Source organism: Cyanistes caeruleus, chromosome 3 (assembly GCF_971803275.1).
Source record: "Cyanistes caeruleus chromosome 3, bCyaCae1.hap1.1, whole genome shotgun sequence".
Classification (NCBI taxonomy): Eukaryota; Metazoa; Chordata; class Aves; order Passeriformes; family Paridae; genus Cyanistes; species Cyanistes caeruleus.
The window spans coordinates 64,443,460-64,467,396 of record NC_141703.1 but is presented as its reverse complement, the minus strand read 5'-3'; the positions used below and the strand labels follow the sequence as shown (position 1 = coordinate 64,467,396).

The 23,937-nt window shown below is 42.3% G+C and overlaps 1 protein-coding gene across 1 annotated transcript in view; it reads left to right on the top strand.

The window, feature by feature from the left end:
- The first annotated feature begins 312 nt into the window (after positions 1-312).
- Positions 313-23,937, top strand: part of FREM2 (FRAS1 related extracellular matrix 2) — a 126,456-nt gene continuing 102,831 nt past the window's right edge. Inside the window, exons 1-2 of the mRNA XM_086881449.1 lie at positions 313-7,851; positions 11,441-11,530. Coding sequence (XP_086737575.1) covers positions 2,484-7,851; positions 11,441-11,530 — 5,458 coding nt within the window. The 5' untranslated portion in view covers positions 313-2,483. The remainder of the gene's footprint in view (positions 7,852-11,440; positions 11,531-23,937) is intronic.

Genomic DNA, 23,937 nt, shown 5'->3' with positions numbered 1-23,937 from the left:
TGTGTTAACAAAAATCAGTCATTGCTACTATTTAGAAGTTAAGATTGTTCCTTATCAACAGAGGGCAGTCTTTGATAACTATACATTTGAATGAAGACTTGGAGAGCAGTAAACTTCTGTGTGTTTTACATGGGACTGTGAGTTGTGTAGGTTTCAAGTAAGAAATATGCATCTCTGATCCATCATCAAAAGCAGGAGCCAGATGCCCCCAGGAATGGTTGCATTTAAAGTAAGAATATATTTGCACTCTTTTTAAAATAAACAAATGTCTTAAAATATAGATTTACCCTGCTGAACCTCACAGGGTTTTTTTTTGTTTTTAATTTTTTTCAGAGGAAATATTCATCGCTAGATTTCCAGAACACACATTTACTTATTAATGCTCTGTTAAATGAGGTGGTCTTCTGTGCCCTAAATCTTTCTGTTTCTATTTAGACTTGGAAATAAAGTTTAGTAATATAGCAAAACTTCAAGCTTTCATGCAAAGACATGTATATGCTTTCTCCCCTGGTCAAATACCAGTTCCTTTATTCACTAAAAATTTATTTTAGAAGATCAGTGGACTTGTTATTGGGCCCAGATCTCATTTGTCACACTAACTTCAGGGACAATTTGTGGAACAGTTTGGATTTACATCTATGTTATTAGCTAAGTTAATTTGTTATTAGCAAAACTTAGCCAAGATGAATTTTCTTCAGGTACAATTTGAATACAAGTGTTGGCACAGCCCAAGGAAAATACTTTCAAAATTCTCATAAATTCTGTAATCTAGAATTTTTGTTTATGTGTCCTGAAAAAAGAAGAAGAAATAAAGCAAGTCTTGCACTTTGTACTTGGACTGTGGCACAAGAGCTGACTTGTTTGACAAGACAGCAACTCTTAGAAATAAAGAGGACTTCTGCTGTTTGTACATGGAGATTTACTACTTAGTGATGGAGATAACAGAGGTCAAAAAACCAGACCTTGTGTCCATAGAAAATAAGAAATTTCTGTGTGACACATGGGGCAACTCCATCCCTCTACTATGTTTTGATTTTTTTCCAGATGCAGCAAAATATCTCAAAAATTAATAGTTAGAATGCCTTGGTCATTGATGCCTAGGACTCAATCGAAATATCTTTCTTTGAATCTTACAAATAAGACATTCATTGCTGAAATCCAGGGCGAATGTCTCATAAGGGTAGACAAATAGTATTAGTGTTGCTTAACTTGATAGATATCTAACTACTAGAATTATTACTCCCTGAAGCACCATCCGACTCTGTAAGTCTATTGTATAAACTTCTTTAATAAAATAGCTTTCAGCAGTATTACACAGGTATGTCAGTAGTAAAAGATAAAAATTTATCAAAAACTACAATAATCTAGTGTTGTAGAACTGAGTGTAGGTGTCTACTGATGTCCCCCCCAACCCAAGCTGAATTATTTCTTAAAAAGAATACTTAAATGTGAATGTAGCTGACTGTGCCCACACCACAAAATTCAAACTCCAAACTCGAGTTTTGCCATACAGAAAGCAAGATCGTGCCACAATGTTGCTCCACCACTGAAGGTTAATGTAAAAGATAATTTCAAAAGAAGGAATAAAGAAATCACACACATGTCGAAACAGCCTTGTGCTGTCCTTGAATGTCTCTTTGTCGTATTTTTCGATTTGTTAGAAACCTTTCTTATACCGGCGCGCAGATCACATTTCATAAACAAGAAAGAATGTTATCCACTGTGAGATACGCTGAATCGAAGCTCAGAGCCTGGAATCAGGAATTTTACAAGACAAGGAACTCAAAGTTCGGGTTCTCGTTAATGTGCTTTTAACTGCAGGCACAAGGTGGCAGAGGTACCGTGAGGCTTTCATTCACCCGCTGCTGTGACTCGAGCAGTGACACCGGGCACTAGCTGGTACCAACTGATGCTTTCTGCCCCCGGGATATTTATCCTGCATTCTCTGCGGCGCACAGCACCGCGGTGCCGGCAGGCAGCTCCGCCGCAGCCCCGTCCCGTTCTCCCTCGGGCACTTTTGTCTCCCTCCAGCTCCCCATCATCCGGACGCGGCTCTCGGGCAGCCCCGCTCCTGCTGCGGCTGGAACCCGGGCGGCACCCGGCACCCCGAGGGGACGGGAAACCCGAGCACTGCCCGGCGGCGAGCCGGGAACAGCCCAGCTTTAGTTCTGCCCCCGGGGGCCGGCCGGGAGCGGGGTAGCTCAGGGCAGGGGGCGGCGGTGAGCTCCTGCCGCTGCCGGGGCTGGCAGAGGTGCGCTCCTACGCTGCGGGAAAGCAGCCGCCCAACAGGAGGGTTCCCTTCCCGCAGCGGCTGGCGGCAGCAGAGCAATCCGTGCCCTCCCACTCCCGCACCGCCGGGAGTCATCCCTCCCTCCTTCTCTGCTTCCCGCGGCCGCTCATCCCGCCGCTTTCCCCTCCGCAACCTGCTGGGCGGCCGCGGGAAGCAGAGGAGGGAGGAGAGCCCTGCCCCTCTCATAACTTTTATGATTGGCAGGCAGCTCTGTCCAATCGCGCATGCCGGCTTTACTCCTGCGCGGGTGCCCATTGGTCACTGGGAGGCGCGGGGCGGGGCTTACCGGGCCGCGGGGCTCCCCTCCGGAGCGGAGCGCGGCGGGCTCAGAGCGCAGCGTGTGCCCGGAGTGAGGGGCGCCGCGCCGGCGGCAGAACTGGGGCCGCGGTTCGGCCGCTCCGGAGGTTCCCGACGCTTCTCTCCACCGGCAAGGACGATGCAGCCTCTCACCAGCTTGCTGCTGGTGCTGGCCGGCTGCGCCTGGGCTGGGGCGGTGGAGCCGCCGCCAGACAGGAGCGCCGCGGTCTCCTCGCCGTGGTCGCCGGAGGCGGCCCCCGTGGTGGTGGCCAACCGCGGGCTGCGGGTGCCCCTGGGCCGCTCCGCCTGGCTGGACCCCACGCGGGACCTGGTGCTGCAGGTGCAGCCGGGTGACCGGTGCCACCTCACCGTGCTGGACGAGGACCCGCTGTGGCAGCGCCCGGGCCGCCTGAGCCCCCGGCGCTTCCCCTGCGACTTCGGAGCCCGCGAGGTGCAGTACTCGCACCTGGGCGGCCGCAGCCCCGCCCGGGACCGCGTCCGCCTGCAGCTGCGCTACGACTCGCCGAGCCGCGCCCTGGTGCTGCCCCTGGTGCTGGAGGTGGAGGTACTCTTCACCCAGCTGGAGATCGTCACCCGAAACCTTCCCCTCACCGTGGAGCGCCTGCGGGGCACCAGCAACCCGCTGGACGCCCGCAGCCTGGAGTTCGCCTTCGAGCCGGGCCGGCAGCGCTGCCGGGTGGGGCTGCTGCCGCTGCTGGCCGGGCTGCCCCGCTACGGAGAGATCCTCAACTACCCGCCGGCGGCGGCGGGCGGGGGCGGGGAAGCGGCGGGGGGCGGCCCGATGCCGTCCTTGATGTGGGACTGCGAGGAGTTCCTGCGCCTGGGGCTGCGCTACCGGCACACGGCCGCCGGCGGCTCCCCCAACCGCGACCTGGTGCCGCTGGTGGCCGAGCTGCGGGAGGCGGCGGGCGGCGGGGCTCTGCTGAAGCGCGAGTACTTCCAGGTACTGGTGCGGATCCGTGCCGGGACTGAGAACGTGGCCCCCAAACCCAGCTTCTTGGCCATGCTCATGATGGAGGTGGACCAGTTCGTGCTCACCGCCCTCACGCCTGACATGCTGTCAGCTGAGGATGCTGAGTCACCGCCCGATCTACTGCTCTTCAACATTACCTCTCCCTTTGGTCCTGGCCAAGGCCACATGGTCAGCACAGACGACCGGAGCTTGCCTGTCACCTCTTTCAGCCAGCGGGATGTGCGGGAGCTGCGCATTGCCTATCAGCCACCCGTGGAGGACTCTGATCGGGAGCGGCTCTTTGAGCTTGAGCTGGAGGTGTTGGACCCAGAGGGTGCTGCTTCAGAGCCCTTTGCCTTCGTGATTGTGGTGAAGCCCATGAACACCCTGGCACCTGTGGTGACCCGCAACACTGGTCTCGTGCTCTATGAGGGGCAGTCAAGGCCTCTCTCGGGCCCAGGTCCCAGTCCCAACCTGGTGGTCAGTGATGAGGATGACCTTGAGCAGGTGCGGGTGAGTGTGGTGGCAGGGCTGAGGCACGGCCACCTCACTCTCCTGGAAGACACACCAGGATCTGCTGCCCCTCGTAAACATTTCACAGTGGCTGAGCTGGCAGCAGGCCGAGTCATTTACCAGCATGACGGCAGCGAGTCTCCACTCAGTGACAACATTGTGCTGCGGCTGGAAGATGGTGGCTCTCGCCATCGCGTTGAGTTCCTTTTCCCCATTACTCTGGTGCCCACTGATGACCAGCCACCCCTACTTAATGCTAACACAGGGCTCGCCATGGCTGAGGGTGAAACAGTGCCCATCACCACCCGAGCTCTTAGTGCCACTGACATTGACTCGCAGGATGCCATCCTGCTCTTCACAGTGGAGTCTGGCCCCGTGGCTGGGCAGCTCCTGCTCCGTCAAGCACAACCACCTCCTGGCTGGGAAGAGGAGGAAGAGGAGGAGGGCTTTTCTTGGAGGAAGGTACCAGGTGTAGCAGGGAGCTCCCTCATCTATGAAAAGCCAGTGAGAGAGTGGCTGCAACAGGACATTGTGGAAGGGCGTCTCTTTTACCACCACTTTGGGGCTCACAGCCCTGGCCCTGGGGTTGTGTTGGACCAGTTCATCTTTAGAGTCCAGGATGACAATGACCCACCCAACCGCTCTGGACCACAGACTTTCGTGATCAGGGTACATCCTGTAGACAGATTAGCTCCAGAGCTCCATAGTAGCAGCAGCCTGCATTTAATAGTTGCAGAGCAGCAGGTGACTCCTCTGCGGAGGAAGCACTTGTGTTACACAGATCAGGACTCGGGGGACCGTGAGCTTCGCTACACAGTAATCCAGCCCCCCACTGACACTGACTCCAATCACCCTCCCGATGCATATGGAGCACGCCTTGGATCCCTCGTGCTTACTGAGGATCACTCTGTGGAAGTTACGCACTTCACCCAAGCCCAGATCAACCATCACAAGATCTCATACCTCCCCCCACAGGAAGAGCTGGGGGTGGCCCCTCATTTGATTCAGTTTCAGTATCAAGTGCAAGATGCAGCTGGCAATGCAGCCAAAGGGACTTTCACCATCTACCTGCAGCCTGTGGATAACCAGCCTCCCGAAATCACTAATACTGGCTTCACTTTGCCTGAGGGAGGCAGCCATGTCCTTAGTCCAACTGAGCTGGATGCCAGTGACACGGACACTGAACTTGCCCGTCTCAGATTTATCCTGACCCAGGCTCCTCGGTATGGCCAGTTGCAGCTCTCTGGGTACAGTCTGGTTCCAGGAGGTATCTTTGGCCTGGAGGATATCAGACAAGGGAGGGTGGTGTATGTGCACAGTGGAGCTGAGACCAACAGTGATACCTGCAGGCTTGATGTGAGTGATGGGGTTCATTTTGTGCCCATCACACTGAAAATGAGTGTGCATCCAGTTGATGATGAAGTTCCTACGCTACGACTGCCCCCGGGCACTCTTGGTTCCTACCTGGATGTGCTGGAGAATGGTGCTGCTGAAATCACAGCTAGTGTCATTCAGGGCACGGATGAGGATACAGATGACTTTATGTTGACCTTCATTGTAGAGGATCCTCCTCAGCATGGCAGAATCCTGGTTCAAGGGGTTCCGGCAGAGAGATTTTCCCAGAGAGATCTGCTGGATGGCACTGTGGTGTATGCTCACACTGGTGGTGAAATAGGCCTTCTGCCCAAAGAGGATGCTTTCAACCTTACCTTGTCTGACCTCTCTGAGAAGTGGCGTGTCAGGGGCAATGTCGTTCAGGGAGTTTCAGTCTTGGTGACCATTCTTCCTGTTGACAGTCAAGCTCCAGAGATTTTTGTGGGGGAGCAGTTCATGGTGACGGAAGGTGACAAACGGGTCATTACTCTTGCTCACCTCAGGGCTGAAGATGTGGATACCCCTGGTGATGATATACTATGCACAATTGTTGCTCAGCCCACGTCTGGGTATGTAGAGAACATCTCTCCTGCCCCAGGATCTGAAAAATCCAGGGCAGGTATAGCTATAAGTGCTTTTACCTTGAAGGACCTCCGCCAAGGGCATATTTTTTATGTCCAGAGTATACATAAGGGCGTAGAGCCTGTTGAAGACAGATTTGCGTTGCGCTGTTCTGATGGCATCAACTTTTCCCAGAGGCACTTCTTCCCCATTGTTATTGTGCCGATCAATGATGAAGAGCCTGAAATCTTCCTGCGAGAATTTGTTGTGATGGAGGGCATGAGCCTGGTTGTTGATACCCCTATCCTCAATGCAGTTGATGCAGATGTCCCTGCTGATGAGTTAACATTCACAATCACCAGGCTTCCCAGGCACGGCCACATTGTGAACCAGCTTGTCAATGGAACTGTCCTAGTGGAGAGCTTCACCCTGGATCAGATAACAGAGAGCTCCAACATTCTCTATGAACATGACGACTCTGAGACGAGGGCGGACAGTTTTGAGGTGCAACTCACGGATGGTAAACACACCATTAGGAAAATGGTACCCGTCATGGTTATTCCTGTGGATGATGAGACGCCCAGAATGGCCATCAATGATGGTTTGGAGATTGAAATAGGGGAAACTAGAACTATTAATAACAGAATATTGAAGGCTACTGATCTTGATTCTGAAGACAAAACCTTGACATACGTTATAAGTTACGGGCCAGGACAAGGCCTCTTGCAGAGGATAAAGCCTTCAGGTGGAGTTCAGAATATCACCCTGGGAATGAACTTCACCCAGGATGAAGTGGATAGAAATTTGATTCGATATGTGCATTTTGGCCAACAAGGAGTTCGTGATCTTATCAAGTTTGATGTGACAGATGGAATAAATCCTCTCATTGACCGCTACTTTTACGTGACAATAGGCAGCATTGATATTGTCTTCCCAGACGTCATCAGCAAAGGAGTTTCTCTGAAGGAAGGAGGGAAGGTAACCCTTACTACTGATTTGCTAAGTACCAGTGACCTGAATAGTCCAGATGAGAACTTAGTTTTCACCATTACCAGACCACCCGTTCGTGGCCATCTTGAATGCACAGATCAGCCTGGGGTGCCCATCTCCACTTTCACTCAACTCCTGTTAGCAGGCAATAAAGTCTATTACATTCATACTTCAGAAGACGAGGTGAAAATGGACAGCTTTGAGTTTGAGGTGACTGATGGCTATAACCCTGTGTTTCGTACTTTCAGAATTTCTATCAGTGATGTGGACAATAAGAAACCTGTTGTCACAATCCATAACCTGGTGGTGAGCGAAAATGAATACAAACTGATAACCCCATTTGAGCTGACTGCAGAAGACAGAGATACACCTGACACACTGCTAAAATTTGTCATCACTCAAATACCAGTTCATGGCCAGATCATGTTCAATAACTCCAAACCAGTCACCACCTTCACTAAACAAGATCTGAATGAAAATCTAATCAGCTACAAACATGATGGCTCAGAATCGGCTGAGGATAGTTTCTCTTTCACTGTTACAGATGGCACTCATACTGATTTCTATGTCTTCCCCAATACTGTTTTTGAAACAAGGAAACCCCAGACTATGAAGATTCGAATAATGGCTGTGGACAACAGTATACCTCAAGTTGTAATAAATAAGGGTGCTCAGACTCTCCGTGTTCTGGCCACAGGTCACATTGGGTTTCTGATTACCAACAAAGTGCTCAAAGTGGAAGACAGGGACAGTTTACATGCTACTCTTAAGATCAGAATCACAGAAGGTCCACGCCATGGCTTCCTGATTCACCTGGGCAAAGGCAACCATAGCATCAGCCAGTTCACCCAAGGTACTACAATACTTCATGTGATTTCTTTAGATCACTGGAAACATTATTTTTTCATGCTAAATTCTATAATAATTGATGGGAGAAGCATTCTGACAATGAGCTTATTTATAATGGCTTCATTTTTTGCATCTGTTTCTTTTTTATTACATCCATCACAGCTTTAAACAGAAAATGTGGTCTGGCGGATAAACCCTGATTAAAGGAGCTTCATTTCTTTGGAGAGCTTAATGAAAATCACACTTTGGAGAGTGTGATTTGCACTTTCTGTCAGTCCTAGTGATAGAAGTATGGATGGGAGAATTGGGCTGTACGTCTTAAGAGAAGGTGTTTTCTTTGACCAGTTCTATTTACAAAATGCTATGGGAGTGGCCAAACTATTATTAACTAATGGCTAGGGTATCAGTTTCTGTACAGTATAAACATGCCTAACTGTAAAAGCAAAATAATTTCCTCACCAGTGAGAAATAATATATTGAGTGCATTTGTTGCCTTAATTAACACAAATCTTTACCACAAAGTGTTTGTGGTAAATTAAAATGTAATGTAAACATTTAAAAATTATGTTAGTGGTGCTTTTTACATGGAACTAAAATAACTGGTGGTATAAATAGGGAAAAAACCACACGTGTTATATATATTCTGAAATAAAGCCTCCACCCAAGGCTGTGAAGTAACTTCAATTGAAATGGGAACATTAGCTATTCTCTGGAGAATTTTCCATGTTGCGTTGCAATGATTTAATGGCTAGTTGACTAACAATGAAATTAGGTTTCTTTTGCAGCCTTCTGCAGCAGTTGAAGGAACAAACAGCACCAGCAGCATGGATGCTCAGAGTTAAAGGGGCCCAGCCAGGCTGGGCTGTGTAGGTGAAAAGGCTTGAGGTGAACATTTGCAGTTGGCTGTGTTTCATTTCACAGAGCCCATACTGGTTCATATCCCTCATATCCAGCAGCCGCAGTGTTCTTGTCAGATATACCAAATCTTTCTGTTTTTCAACTAGCAGTGCAATGGCTGAAGTATCTTCAATTTTTACTGCCAGTAAAAAAAAAAAAAAGGATGATAAGAGATCAAACTGTGTCCAAGCTTTGGGGACCACCACAATTACTTAAGGCTTGTAAGGCTTCAGTAGTGAGCTGCGAGTAATATTGAGTGTTATTAGAATAAGTGAGAAACAAAGGAGAAAGGGAGTGAGCAAATAAACAGATTATGACTTATTTTAGTGGGTTTTCTTTTACACTGAAGAATGTGAAATTACTGAACAGGTGTTCCTTGAAAGCAGAAGAACAGTGATAGTTTTTTTGAGGATGGGGGAGCACTTGGGAGAGGTACATATTCCATTCCCTCCTGTGCCGTGTGGCCAGGCATACATTTGTCTGACAACCAAAATGAAATTGCTACTTGGCTTTGAATTGGCCATGGAGCCATATGGCATGAAGGCTGTCTTAATATCCTGGGGCTGCCCAAGCTGGGTAAGAAGAATGCAATCCTTAGGGAAGGTTTATTTTAAAGGTAGTGAGGATCCCCAGAAAGTGGTGTAACTTCACATGTTCCCTGACAATACTAGCACAAGCACTCTTTAATTTGTGTTGGATTGAGGAGTGTGTTTAATTTTAATTCCTTCAATAGTACTGGCCTTTTAGAAGGTCATGCTTAGGCTACGCTGAGACGAATAATTGTCTAATGTTCAGGGCAGAAATAAGCAAGACCCTCTTGTCACATTCATTATGATCCCAGTGTAAGCACAGATTCTGCAGTGGACTTTGTGAAGCCTCTGCATTGACTATTGGACCTGTTGTTACATGCTTTCTTTTTATATTTTGATCTTCCCCTCTCTTTAGACCTTTTATCCTGTCATGTGCCACCTCTTTCAAAATGCTGAATAGTTTCAATTTCACCAACACATGTGGGTTCTTATGGGGCTTGTAAAACTACATTAGAGTCTTCCAGTTTATGTTGGAAGGGACCTCTTGAGGTCATTTGATCCTATCTCTACTCAAAACTGGGACAGCTTTGAAGTCAAATGAGGCTCTTCAGGACATCCTGCAAAAATTTTGAAAACTGCTTGCTAGTTTGTGCAGTCCATACTCAAACTCTCAGTTCTTGGATTTGTGCCTGTGGTTGTATGAATAGGCAGCCTGACCACTTTGAGTAGGGTAACAAGATTCATTGTGTGCAAGCAGCAGGAGCAGTCTGTTTTTTCAGATTCCTGTAACTGAAAGAGAGGGCAGAGCAATTGCTTAGAACACAGCTTTTTGCCTTATGCTAGTGGGGATAATTATATTTTTTTAATAGAAAATTTTGCTTGATGTGTTTTAAAATTATGTTGGAGAATTTCAATATAAAAATAATTTTATCAGGCAATGTAGTTACATGGTTATGAATTGTGCTTATAACTAGGCAAGTTTTGATAAAGCTAGCACAACCCAATCAGCTGTGGAAGGAAGGCATAGACTTGCTCAAGTGACTCCAAGCACATTCTTAAGGAACAGAAAACAAGTCATTCTTTGCAATTATTTTGACAAAATTAAGGTCTTTGGATGGTGAGCAGCCTTTTTTTCTTATGAGGTGGTCCTGGTCCTGCAAACACCAGTTCAAGTGCTTTTCTTTATGTCTGCTGGAACCATGGATCTTGATAAGGCTACCCATGCGAGCAGAGCTGAGTACTTGTGTGTTTGCTGTTTGAAAGATTTATGTGCTCCACTGGTATGAAGAAGTATTTGTTTGCATTCTCTTTACGGCCCCATGAATTTTTGATCTTTAACTTCAAACATTTATGGAAGAGATTCTTCAGTTACATATATTTGCTGATAATGCTCTTAATTTGTTTGCGCTCAAAGATGTCTGGTTACTTTTGGAACTGAAGATTTTGTGAAGCTCTAACAAAAGTGATTTTGGCTTCTTTTTACTCATTCATCCTCCCTAACATCCAAGGAGAACTTGGGTGGTACTTGATCTCCACTTTAATGTGATTAATTTCTAACACTTTTTCTTGAAAAAGGTATCAGACTTGGGTTTTTACCAACAGCAGTCCTAGAAACTAGAAAAAACAATATTAGCAAATATTTGTTTATCTTTTACATACTTTATGGTAACTGCTGGCTCAAAATTGTACATCAGTTTGGTTTTTTTGTTACTGAAATAATTTCTGTTTACTTTAATTGCATCTGTTTGGGTTCTTAAAACAGACAATCACTGTAACTGTCCTCTGCAGCACTTTGCAGGCTAAAGAATGACAGAATCAATATTAATATCCGTGTGGAGATACACCTCTGTTTAAGAAAATGGACCACTAAAAATATGAAATAGTTCTGACTGTCAAGCCTATGTTTTTAAATTTCATTTCAGTTCTTTTTGTAAATACAGCTTAAAGGAAAGAGAGCACTGGGGAGGGGGGGAAGTAAAGAGAGAGAGAATGAATGATATCTGTAAAGCTTCAATGCTGTTAATACTGAGATTCCTCAGTTCTGCTGGAGGACCTTGACTTCTCTCTTGTTGAAGTTAAACTATTTAATACATGTCAAGTTTTTCTAAAAAATATTTCCAACCTTCATAATTTAAAATAAAGTCTATTTTTCCTGACTCTTTCCAGCTGATATTGATGATATGAAGATATGCTATGTTTTACGAGGGGGTGACAATGCCACCAGTGACATTTTCCACTTCTTGGTTGAAGACGGTGGTGAGTACTCCTAAAATCTCAGTTTTTCTTGTTATTTAGAGACAAAGAATTTAAATATGCTTTCAGAATTGAAGAACATTGAATTTAATGGAGGGAATTCTGTGTTATCTTCTGCAGTATCATGTTTTTTATGGTTTTCCTACATTGTGAACTATTTCTGATGATTATGAAGAGAGGTCTTAATAAAGTGGTAATTGCACCTAATGAAAAAACCTCAACCTGTGCTAACAAGAAAGTGAAATTCTGTAAGTCTACTCAATACCTGGACTTTCTGTAGTTTTACCTTTGTATTCCCTGTCCAGACTGCTCCCACATAAATTCTCCTAAGTCTTTATCTTGAAAAACTTTTCATTTATGGTTATTGTTGTCTACTTTTTTAAACATTCTAGTAATAAGACTGTTCATATTAAAATGTTATTCATAAAACATATAAACATATGTTTACATATAAAACCATGTACCTGTTGTGTAGAGTTCAAGTTTTGATTCTATGTACTTAACATAACAGAATCCTCAATGATCTTTGCCAGGTAATTGGTGTGAATTCTCCTGGGTAGTATTATTTTCTGGGATTGTGGTGGATGCAAAAGAAAATTATTTTAAAAACCCTGAGAATGCTGGCGTGTACTCATTTGAAGAAGAAATATGTCAGAGTTTTTTGTTTGGTTTAAAAGCATAAAGAAAGAACAGTTTAAAGGTTAAACAAAATGTATCAATGGGCTTTTTTTTCCCCTATCCAAAGTCTGACTTGATGTGGGTATCCCTACATGTAGATATTCCTGTGTGTGGTAACAGGTGTCTAGATTATGTTACTTTAATGCTTTTTTAAATATGCGATACATAGCTCTATGAGTAATCGGCAATGAATTTTATTAGTTGATTTAATAATGTACTTCTTAGAAAGAATGCTTCAAGTTAGCTGATTGTCAGCTCATGAACACAGCTTGTGTTACTGCTTCACAAGAAGCACAGCCAATTAAGGGTATTAAGATCAGTGAACAGGGATTTTTCCTGTCACAGGCTGGACGGTTTTGTCACCATCTACCATTGCTGGAGTGGGATATTAAAACATGTTTTACTGTTTATTGTGCTGGACAAGCACAGAGGAAACCTTTCTATCTTCCAAGACTTTTGGAAATGTCTTTGCAAATCTTTGTGACATTAGAGACCGAGTAGTGACAGAAGAGTTTACAACACTTGACTTATTTTCCGTAAATAAGTCTTATTTTCACTGAGATATAGGTTAGAGAAGCTTAAAGATAAATATAAAAATGGAGCATGGGATGCTGCCTTTTCATAGAAATACTTTTTTATGACAGGTGTCACCACAAGGTGACATTGTTCATGATATTCAGTTTTTTTGTTTAGTAGGTGAAAAAATATTAAGTCTTGAGATTGTTTTAAGGTTTTGTGTGATGGGAATAATTAAAGCTGATAAAATTTTACTCTCAGTGAGCTGTTTAACATCAGTTCTTAAAACTGAGTTGCCCCTCGAGATACCAACATTTGTGGGATTTGTGTCAGTACTATTTAACACTGCACAGTGGCAAATACGTAGTTAAAGCAAATTGCACCTAATATATTCCAGCTCTATACCAAGAAATTTTTTTCATTTGGAAGCTTACTTGTCACATCTGCTTCTCTTTAGCAGAGTTGTAACAGCCTGTCAATTTTAAAAGCATGCTATTTTTCAGAATACAAAGAATCATAACAAGGTGCTTGCAAACTTTTTTAGAGCCTTTGGAAGTTGTGACATTGTCTTAGACCTACTTAGCTAGATGGTAAGATGGTTTGTGCTTTCCTGAGGCTATTTGTTGACAGAAAAATGAGCTGTGTTGCATTTCAGAGTATGTCTGATTTTGAAGATGGTAAGGACACATTTGAAATTGATGAAGTTGTGATCAAAACATTAGTAGTTTATTGTCTGAAATATCTCAAATTTATTAGCAATGTCTTTAGAATCTGTAAGAGATGAAAAGTCCAGCAATTTAATATACTTCTATTTCCACCCTCCTCAGAAAGACTTCAAAGCCAGTGTTTTGTAGCTCAGATGTATTTTGGCAGACTTTCAGTTGTATCAAGGGTATTGTGTAGGTTTTTTTTGATTTTAAGCCAAATCATAATTTAAGAGACTCCACACAAGAGCTGAGTGAAAGATGAAGCACAGGTGATCAACATCCCATTGTAGGAAGCCACACTTCTGACTTCCATCTCCTGTATCAAGATTTTTGCAATAGTAACAGGTTTGTGCTACCCTACAGTGCCTAATGCTATAACTTGAATAAGTGGGACTTCAATTAAACTGAATCGTATGGTAGTACCTGAGTGAACTGGTTCAAATCAAGAAGCATTTCAAAACATGATTCAATGAATGCATATGTGTTCGTATAATTCAGGTAATGTAATTTCAAGTAACTTAAAAATCCTAAAATAAGTCACATATTACAACCCAAGTTGTTTAGGTTTTCATGCCTCAGCAAGGGGAACATACAACAGCAATTTCTTCTCTTTTCATGTGACACAAATTAGAAAGTTATTTTTGCCCCAGATGTGTAGTGTTGCCTGTAAAATACTTTTCTACATGTCCTGTGGTATTTGTTCAGAGTCTCTGAACTGCACATAGGAGAAGAGCATGACTTTCCTTAGGGTTGTCTTTTGGTGGCTGATCTGCCATACTCATTATAACATGACTTACGAGAACAAATGCAAAAGCTCTTTTGTCGGCCTCTTAAATGATGATAGTCTGACTGGGGCCCAAGGCTGTTATTTCATGCAATTGCCTGGAGACCAAGTACAAGGAGTCATCAAACTGCTGTGGTGTGAACTGTGTTGTGGATTTGGAATTTTGTTTATCTTCTCACATGCAGTAGTATTTATGGTAAGCAAGTTAGGGCAACAGCAGGCTAGGTGGGTAGGTGAGGGGAAAGGAGCCAAGTCAGCCCTCTGCCAGCTCTTGGCCCTTTGCCTGCTCTGCTTCTCGCAATGGGAGTAAGGTGAGTGCCATGCTGCATACCAGAGCATGACCTGGGATCTGAAAGCATGAAATATGGTACTGGAACAACGTTGTTTGCCTGGTGGCCAGGGGAGAAAACTGAAGTGTAGACAAATGAAGAGTAGCTTGGGGATTATAACTAGCACATAATAAACTTTGCAATGATAACTAAAGAGAACAGAAATGTGCTCAATATGAAGAGAAAGGAAGTCCATTTGAAAGGAAATCAAGCCCTTAGGACTATAATTAACAAGCAGGAGCATAGGCCTGCTGTATTCAAACCAAAATTAGAGGTTTCACCAGGAAGAACTGGTTCAGGTTTAAAGCTCTGAAAGAGTCTTATTGTCAGCATCAATTACCCCTACAAATGTATGGCTGTAGAGATTTTTCTGGCTTAAAATGGCATTTTCAATAAGAGTAATTAAAAAGTAAAATAAATTGAACACAATTCACCTATTTATCAAAACTAATGTTTTTTTAAAGGTAGAAGGTGTTTTTATTCTTTGTATATAGGGATTTAACCTCAAGATGATCTGCTATAAAGTGGGTGAACCCATGCTTCTGCTGTGCTTAGAATAAGAAGAGTTTGCAGTGTGTCAGATGCTGCTGAGTTAGCTGTGTGACATTTTGAAATAAACCACTGTGATTCATATTAAGAATTTACTTTCCCTTTTTTTAAAAATTCTAATCTTGAAATAATCATGTGGAGATCTTTTGCTACTGAAAAAGTGTTATGAGTCCAGTTTCACAAAACCTTGAAGAAAGCGTGGAATTTTCTTTTCCACAAAGGTTGCAAAATAGTCTCAGTTGAATCACATTCCTCAAGTGTGGCCTCTACATTCCATTAAGAAGGTGGAGAAAAAACTCTTCTTAGCAAGTGCAAGCATGTGACAGTGGTGAATCCTGATGTTTACATTATTAAATTCTTAATTCAGTGATTAATAAAGGAATGAGGGAATAAGGGAACACAGGATTTTTATTTCTCATGGGGAAGTAAAATGCAAATCTAGACTGATAGTTGAACTCCTGCATATAGTTCTGATATGTAAGTTTCAATAGTATTGAAAGACTCACTAGACTGAAAAAAAAAAGATCCAGTTGAAAATTCTTGAGCCTTGTAAAAAGTGAAAAACGCACTCAGAAGCTAACCTATATCTGGTAATTTAAAGAAGGAGCTGCAGTTTCTGCAGCAAGTTCATATTACTGAAATCTTGAGAAAATTATGTGTGTATGGCATAGTTGGTGCTTCAGCTGTGCAAAGTGGCACTAATCTGTATGGAATGAAAGTTGACACAGAAATTAGCTCCAGTGTGCTGAGCTCTGGTGCCTGTTTCAGAACACTGCACACTACAATTTTACACTATATCCCTCATGAGTTGTCTGAGGCATTTTTGCTCCTTATGTGAACTGGGCACAGAAAATTAAAAAACTGAAAGTTAAAACTGAAGTCTGTTGCTTACCTTCTCTTTATTCTTTGCTTGTCTGAGATTCATTATTGTCACTGCAGTAAGTCATAATCATTGACTAAGAATATGGACTTAATGCCCAGCTATCCATTCTGTAGAAGATATTTTCTCATGGAAGGTGCTGTTTCAAATAATCTGAAACTGGTTGAACTGGTTTAAAGCATTTTTTTTACCACATTCTGCTGATTGTGTAGTGCAAAACAAACATACCCTAAAACTGGCACTAAACTCTAACCCCAGCACAACCTCCGTGCCTCCAGAGCCAGTATCAAGGTGAAATCCATTCCCCTGCCAGCACTGGGTATCAGTACTACTGTGGCAGCATGTGGACTGCCTGTTAGACAGCAGCTATTGTGTTCTCTTTTGATTCACATAAGAAAAATTCTTTATTTTACTTCAGTTTTGTAGATAAGTCTGAAATGTTCAAGATCAGGTCATGTAAAGTCAGTGAAGGAATGTTCATCTCTTTTAAATAGTGGTCTGCTCCCAGATATTTTTAAAAGAAGACCTTGTTCTTGGCCTGCTTGTTACTTGACTCGTGCTCTCATCGCAGTAGTTTGCTGTGTTTGTTCCCCTCCTCCCCTGTCTCTCTTCTGAAGCTTGGGAAACTGTCAGCCAGGATTGCAGCGCCCATGGAAGAAATTTCTGTGTTGAGCCTTGGTATTTTTGTTGCAAGAGGCTAGTGCCACACTAGTAATATTTTGCATTACAGTCAGTTCTGTTATGTTTTCCGGTTGTGACTAACAAAATGAGATAACTCTGATGTGGGCCTTTTGGGTATGGAGCATTCTGAAAAAAAACCAAACCCAGATCATTTCCCATTCAGCTTTAATTTGAACCATAATCTGTCTGACCCTTACCTAACTTCATTCTCTGCACAGTGCTTAAGTGCTTCATTAGGGCTGCTATGATATCTTGCAACACCTTGCCTCAAGGGTAGAATGGTTTCAAAGGGGAAGTAATGACAGATTCTCATAGCTGGTTTAGGAATGTGAGGATCACTAGGGAAACAAGAATTGTTTTATTTCAGGCTCTTTGGGCAGCTTTTCTGACTTAAAGCCAGAGCATCGCAAAGCCAAGGCTCACTAAAACTGGTGATTTACATCATTAGCTAAATCTTACTTAAACTTTTCATTACAGATCCCTAAATGCCTTAACACAGCACTGCATTTTGCTGTACTAACATTTGGCTAAATCCTATTGAAGCAAGAATCTTTCAAAAACAATTCCCTGAAGCTAGCCTTTAAGCCAAATTTATGGGAAAATTTCATAGACTTTTCCCAAATATGTTTATGGAAGAAATTCTGCTAAAGAATCACGTTCCACTGCCTAGAAAAAGCTCTCCATTAGGTTTGTGAAATACAATTATTTCATCTGTCATCCTTTGTTTTGCTAAACAAATACTATTTTTTTAGGAGCTTCACCATTCTGGTATGCTTTATTAATTTATGAGCGAATAATATTTCAACCTTGACTTTAATTATTAAACTATAACAATATACTATAGTATACTATAATATATATATACTATATAATACTATAACAGTTTAATAAACAGTTATATATATACAGTTGTCAGTGCTGTTTTTTAAAGCCAGAATGCCAATGTGTTTTCTTGGGTGAGCTATAATAATAATGTTGTATCAGGCCTTTTGGATGGAATATCTGAGAGTTCTTAAAGTAGCAAACTGGTAAAATATGATTGGGAATTATTTGCAGCATCCTAGCTTGACCTCTCTTATGGCATTTGGGCATACCAGTCTTGGCAAGACACATCAACTACATTTATCTTTGGCTTAAAAATGAGGGCATCACATGTTGGTGGTTTGTTTGCCATCATTTGCCAAGTACTGTATTGGATTCTGGTCCATTGCCAGGCTTGTTGCTGCTGTTATAATATACACTAGGATGGTGCCCAAACAATTTTCCACATGTCACAGTTCTTACTGTAAGTATTACCAGGGGATTTAAATAGTTAGTTTGACACTAGAGTTTATATATATAAAAAAATCAAAATCAACTTTACTGTAAATAAGAAATGAGTTAATGGGGATATTATTGTGAATGTGTCTGCAAGGTCTCAGCAAAATTAAGTATCTGTGGAAGTACACAGGGATAAGAGATGCTTGTATGGGGCATATAGAAAGTTTGGTACAAGTCTTACTAATCTCAGTGGAAAGATTGTATTGTCTCCTTTACTAGTTATTCTATGGGTCTCCTTGTCCTGGCATTTTAGACTGAATAATGGGAATTACTGAATTTTCCATTTCTAAATTGAATATCACCTTATCCTCCAAATATGGACACAGAAAAGGTCTGCTTTGTCTAGTTGAAACAAGATGATTTTTTGAGAGGAATTAAGGTAGCTGTGTGATTTGGCAAGAGTATTTTTGTTTGGTTTTGATTATTTGAGTTCAAATGGTGATTTTATCCAAAAACAAAGCTTTCCTTCTGCTCCCCATCCTGTATTTTTAATAATTTTCATTAAAAAGCAAAGCAGTGTAATTGAAGGGGTAGGTTTAGATATTGCCTTGGATTAGTAAAGGAGAGTCAGTTGTGGTTTTAATTGTCTTTTATACAGAACTTAGAGCACTTTGTCCAAACACGGAAGTCTCGGATGCAATTCCTTCCTTCATTTGAGAGGCTTTTTAAACCATACTTTCACTAATGTGCCTTTGCTTACATTCTGGACTGTTTTGTATTGATTTTCTGTTTGCTGCCCAAGTATATGAGCTCTTAATTACTCTTTGTAATACTCAGGAATATTGCCTGCACTTAGATGTTCCAGTTTCAACTAAGTATTGTTACTGTGGGGCCAACAAATTCTGGTTTTTTGGGTGGTTTTTTTGTTGTTTTTGTTTTTTTTGGCTTTTTTTCCCCATTTGTTCCTCTTCTCTTTTTTTCCCCTGTATTTCTCCTTTGCTGGTGATACCTGCTATGTTCCACAGAATAAAACAGGCCAGTTAGGAGCAGTTCCTTCCAGAGTTAGGCTGGTGGTTTAGATCAGAGATTAGAGCAAGCAAATACTGATTCCAGCTCTCCTTGAGTCAGGTCCAATAGTCTTGTCTTCCATGCAGAGTGAGGACCTGAACTGTTGGGCTGGCTGAATAGAAAGGGAATGTCTCAAATACCAATACCTGTTGATAGTAGTTTTCTAGTTTCCAACTGAGATCACTTGCTGAGTAATCACACTTTCAAAGAACAGACTGAGATGCAACAAAGTTTACCAGTTTTGAAGCTCAATCAGGCTTGTTTTCCTGAGCTGAATAGTGCCATTGATTTTGTTTGACCTGGTCAGACGAGAGACAAGCAAGGTATAAGGTAGCCCTATAAGTTATTAACAGGCTTTTTCCTTAAAAATAATCCACAATTTAGCTTTTATATTCTTGTGATATAGAATAAGGCCCAGACAGCAGCAAAAGAAGCATGACAATGAGCAGTAAAATTAGGTCAAAATGCAAGAATTAAAGGGATTAAGGAGACACACTAGGCTTAAGTAGAAGAATTGAGAACTCTCAGCAGTAACACTGATTGCCAGTGACATGAGAACCTGCAGAAAGACGCTAATTCCTAAAGTGAGCTATAATAAGCTTGTGAAATTATCTTGGTAGTCAGTTGGAAATATTTTTGATTTGAATATTCCGAAGAGCTCTAGAGAAGAGACACTGGGTGCTGAAATCCTGCTCACAGCTTGTTTAATTTCCCAACTTGTTTTAATCAAGGGATTCTAAACAGCCCTCGGGATAAGTTTAGCTTTTATCACTTCACTGGCCAGTTAACTGTGTAGAATCCTCTAGAGTTCCCATATAGGTTAATTTGAGCAGTAAAAAAATGTATGCAGGAAGTTTCTGGATTTCTTTAAAAATTAGATTGATATTTATACAAAGAGGGAAAAACCTCTGAAACAAGTAAAAGATACATGAAAAATAGCATTCCAACAAGAAAAGTTAGTGAGTATTAACCCATGGAAAGATTCTAAGAATCAAGTGAAATTAAAAATGGAGAAAATATAATGATGACATATGTTGTTATCGAAGTCTTGCAATTTGTGCATCTTAATTTACATTAATTCTCACTGCTCCAAGTTTCTGTTTGCCTTGCTAGATATTATAAAGGCAATTCTTGCCTCGTCAACCTCTGTGATTTTTCTGGGAAAATGAAGACAACTATTTTTGTTTCATAAGCCCAAGATTTTGCTTGGATACTGTTCAAACTTTCCCTGAAATTATATTACCTGTTCTTTATAATTGGCATTGATGTTAAGGGAGTGTTTTGGTTGACTAGAGCTTAACAATGGTGGCAGCAAGGCAGAGTGTTTAGGGATAGGAATCAAGGAAAATCCAGCAAGGTAAATACTGTGGTGAGAGTCAGTTATGGAGCACCCAACCAGGATGAAAAAGCAGATGAAATATTCTATAAGCAGCTGTGAGAAGTCTCACATTCACTACTAGCTCTTGTTCTCCTGGGGGACTTCAGCTTGTAGCATGTTTGCTGTAGGTCCAGTACAGCAAGGAGGAGGCAATCTGTGGAGGTTCCTGGAATGTATGGAAGAAAACTTCCCGACACAGCTGGTCAGTGAGTCAACCAGGGGAGGTTCCCAGCTGGACCTGCTGTTTGTGAATAGGGAAGAACTGATGTGAGATGTGGTGTTTGGAGGCTGTTTTAGGCACAGCTATGACAAAATTAATGAGTTTAAAGGAATAGGATCAGCAGAGCTGTCCCCTTGGACTTCTGAAGGGCAGACCGTGGCCTGTTTAGGAGCTTGGTTGACAGAGTCTCTTGGGAGATAGTCTGGAAAGGCAGAGGGAGCCAGGAAAGCAACACATTCTTCAAGAAGGAAATCTTGAAAGTGATGAATTATGATGTCCCCATGTGCCAGAAGTAGGGAAGAAGACCAACTTGCCTGAACAGAGAGCTTTGGCCAGAACTTGGGGAACAAAAGACCTTATCACCTTTGGGAGAAGGGGCAGGCAACTCAGGAAGAGTACAAGGATAACATTAAATTTTGCAGGGAGAAAATGAGAAGAGCCAAATCCCAAGTAGAGCTTAATCTAGCTATTGCTGTGAAAAACAATTTTAAAAAGTTTCTGTTAATACATTAGCAAGAAAAAAAGGACTAAGGGAGATATCTTTATCCTGTATTGGATGTGGGGAGAAAAATAACGATGAAAGATGAGGGACCAAGTTCACCCTCAGTAAGTTTGCTGATGACACCAAGTTGTGTGGGAGTACTGATCTTCTCGAGTGCAGAAAGGCTCTGCAGAGGGATCTGGACTGTCTGGATCAATGGGCCAAGGCCAACTTGAAGAAGTTCGACAAGGCAGAGTGCCTGCTCCCATTCTTGTGTCAAAACAATCCCAAGCAGGGCTACAGGTTGGAGGAAAAGGACCTGGGGGTACTGGTGGACATGAGCCAGCTATGCCCAGGTGGCCAATAAGCCAATGGCATCCTGGTCTGTGCCAGCAATGGTGTGGCCAGCAGGAGCAGGGCAGGGATTGTCCTCCTGTACTCAGCACTGGTGAGGCCACACCTCAAATCCTGTGTTCATTTCTGTGCCCCTCACTGCAAGAAGGACACTGAGGTGCTGCAATGTCCATGGAAGGGCAACAAAGCTGGCAAAGTGTCTAGAGCACAAGTCCTGTGAGGAGTATCTGAGGCAGTTGGGGGTTTTTATCCTGGAGGAAAGGAGGGGAGATCCCACTGCTCTCTACAACTGCATGAAAGAAGGATGTAGTGTGGTGGGGGTTGGCCTCTTCTCCTGGGTAACAAGGGACACGAAAAGGGAAAATGGACTCTAGTTGCACTAGACAAGGTTTAGACTGGATATTTGAAAAAAATTTCATGGAAAATCTCATCACACATTGGAACAGGGTACCTAGGAAAGTGGTTGAATCCCCATCCCTGGAGGTATTTAAAGACATGTGGATGTCATGATTTAGTGGTGGATTTGGCAGTGCTGGGTTTGTGGTTTGACTTAATGATCTTAAAGGTCTTTTCCAACCTAGATGATTCTATGATTCTATGAAATGAAAAGCCAGGAATGATACAAGCAGACTGAAAATCCTTTTAGACTAAATTAATTAATTTTACTTGTGTTGATTATTGTTTGGGTAAGGTCTAGATCAGACTAGATCAAGACTGTATAGTGTGGCTTTTCTAGGGTTTCCTTCAGTTAATTTTTCTTTAACAGATTTAACTAATTAGTTTCTGGTTTTATTACTAGAAAGTATTTCATTTAGCAGTAGGCCCTTAGGAAGCTCTTTGAAAAGATAAAAAAAAAAAAATTTCCCCTTCCTGAAGAAGGATTTTGACTTGTTTAAATTCAAGTCATTAGTAAAACATTAATTCAGTCAGCTTGATACACCATTGCCCTGAATGTTTGCCAGGATTCCAGTCTCAGTAGCTCTTAAGTACCAGCGCAGCACTTCTGTCACTGCTGTATAATGCACATTTTTTAAAGTCTGTAGGAATGCTGTTACCACACACTTTGCTGCCTCTCTAAAGCTTTGTAGTTAGGGAATAATATAATAATCAGAGAGTGAATTGTAAGGATACCTTTAAAGAAGCATTTGAAGCCTAATTCAAAGCCCAGTGCCTCCAGTGAGGCTCTTCATGCCTCAGGGTTTTTGGTTTGATCCTCCATTACTGAAATCTCTGATTTATTTCTTTTTCACTCATACTGTGGTGTTCAAGAGCAAGCTGTACAAAATAAGATTCTCCTAGCTAAAAGCATGCAGTGTCCCTAAAACTATTTTGCCCTTTAAGTTTTTATTTTAGGGCCTTTGATTTGGTTTCTTATTCTGATGTCTGCTTTTTAGGCAGAACTTTTGAGTTCAAGAGCCTGAGATACTATAGCAAATTAAAAAAACTCATTGAGGTTCTCTGTATTATTTCAAGACTTTCCTGGGTTTTGTGCTGAATTCAGTCAATGTCTGTGCCCTTCAAAATGGCTCATCATGACTGTAGTTTGTATTTGTGCTCAAATACATTCCTTTTGAGAAAGTTTTTGACAGAGATCTAAGATCCTAGTGGAAAGGAAACCAGTCAGTATGTTTTTCTTTTTCCTGTGCATCATATTCAGCTTCTTCTTTAGGGATAGATGATGCAGTGTTGGACATTTAAGATCCAAATGACAGAATTTCTTTAGTGGGCATTTTGGGGGGGATTTTGTCCTGGATTCGTCCTAATCAAGTGAAAATCCTTAAAGTGCTGGATTAATAGCAATAATAAATTTAGGTTTTGCTCATAAGCTTGAGGATGAGATTTAGATTTGGCATAGTAACAATTGCTCTGAATTCTAATCCAATTTTGCCCATAGTTTTCCTTTCAATGTGTACTTAGAATTGCATTAATTGTCTAAGTATTAAACAGTGTTCTGCACTGGCAAGGTGTACATTTTAGTTGGTGAAGTGGACATTTTCAAGCTTGTTGGCTGATTTGGGCATTACACTAAATGTAGGAAAGGACATGAGATTGCTGGTGGCTTGCTTTTACTTTTTAAATCATTGCATATTGTATTTGTTGCAGATATTTGAGACCTGTGCTAAATTTTCTGTGCTGCCTGAGGAATCTTAAATAGATATTTCCTACAAAACTGCTGTTACCTTGAGGCTGTAGGAAATGTGAGTTAGCCTGTACTCCTGCAGAATCATGTTGTTTGTACACCAGTGGCAAGTGGGAATGAGACAAAGCAAGTTACTGTTTTGCTACCACTGAAAAAACACAGGCAAGAAGAGGAAAGAGTAGTTGGAATAGGCAGACTTTAATGCATTAAACTGTAGTTGTATGACTGCAGTAGCTGAAGGGGCCTAAAAAGAGGGGATTGCATTGGCATTCATCAGCCAGCTCATGAGATCAAATATTTTCATATAGCTCTCATTTCCACTCCCCGCCCCACTTAAGGATAGGCAGAAGGTCAGTAGAATGTCCTGCAGGTATTATAGCAATAG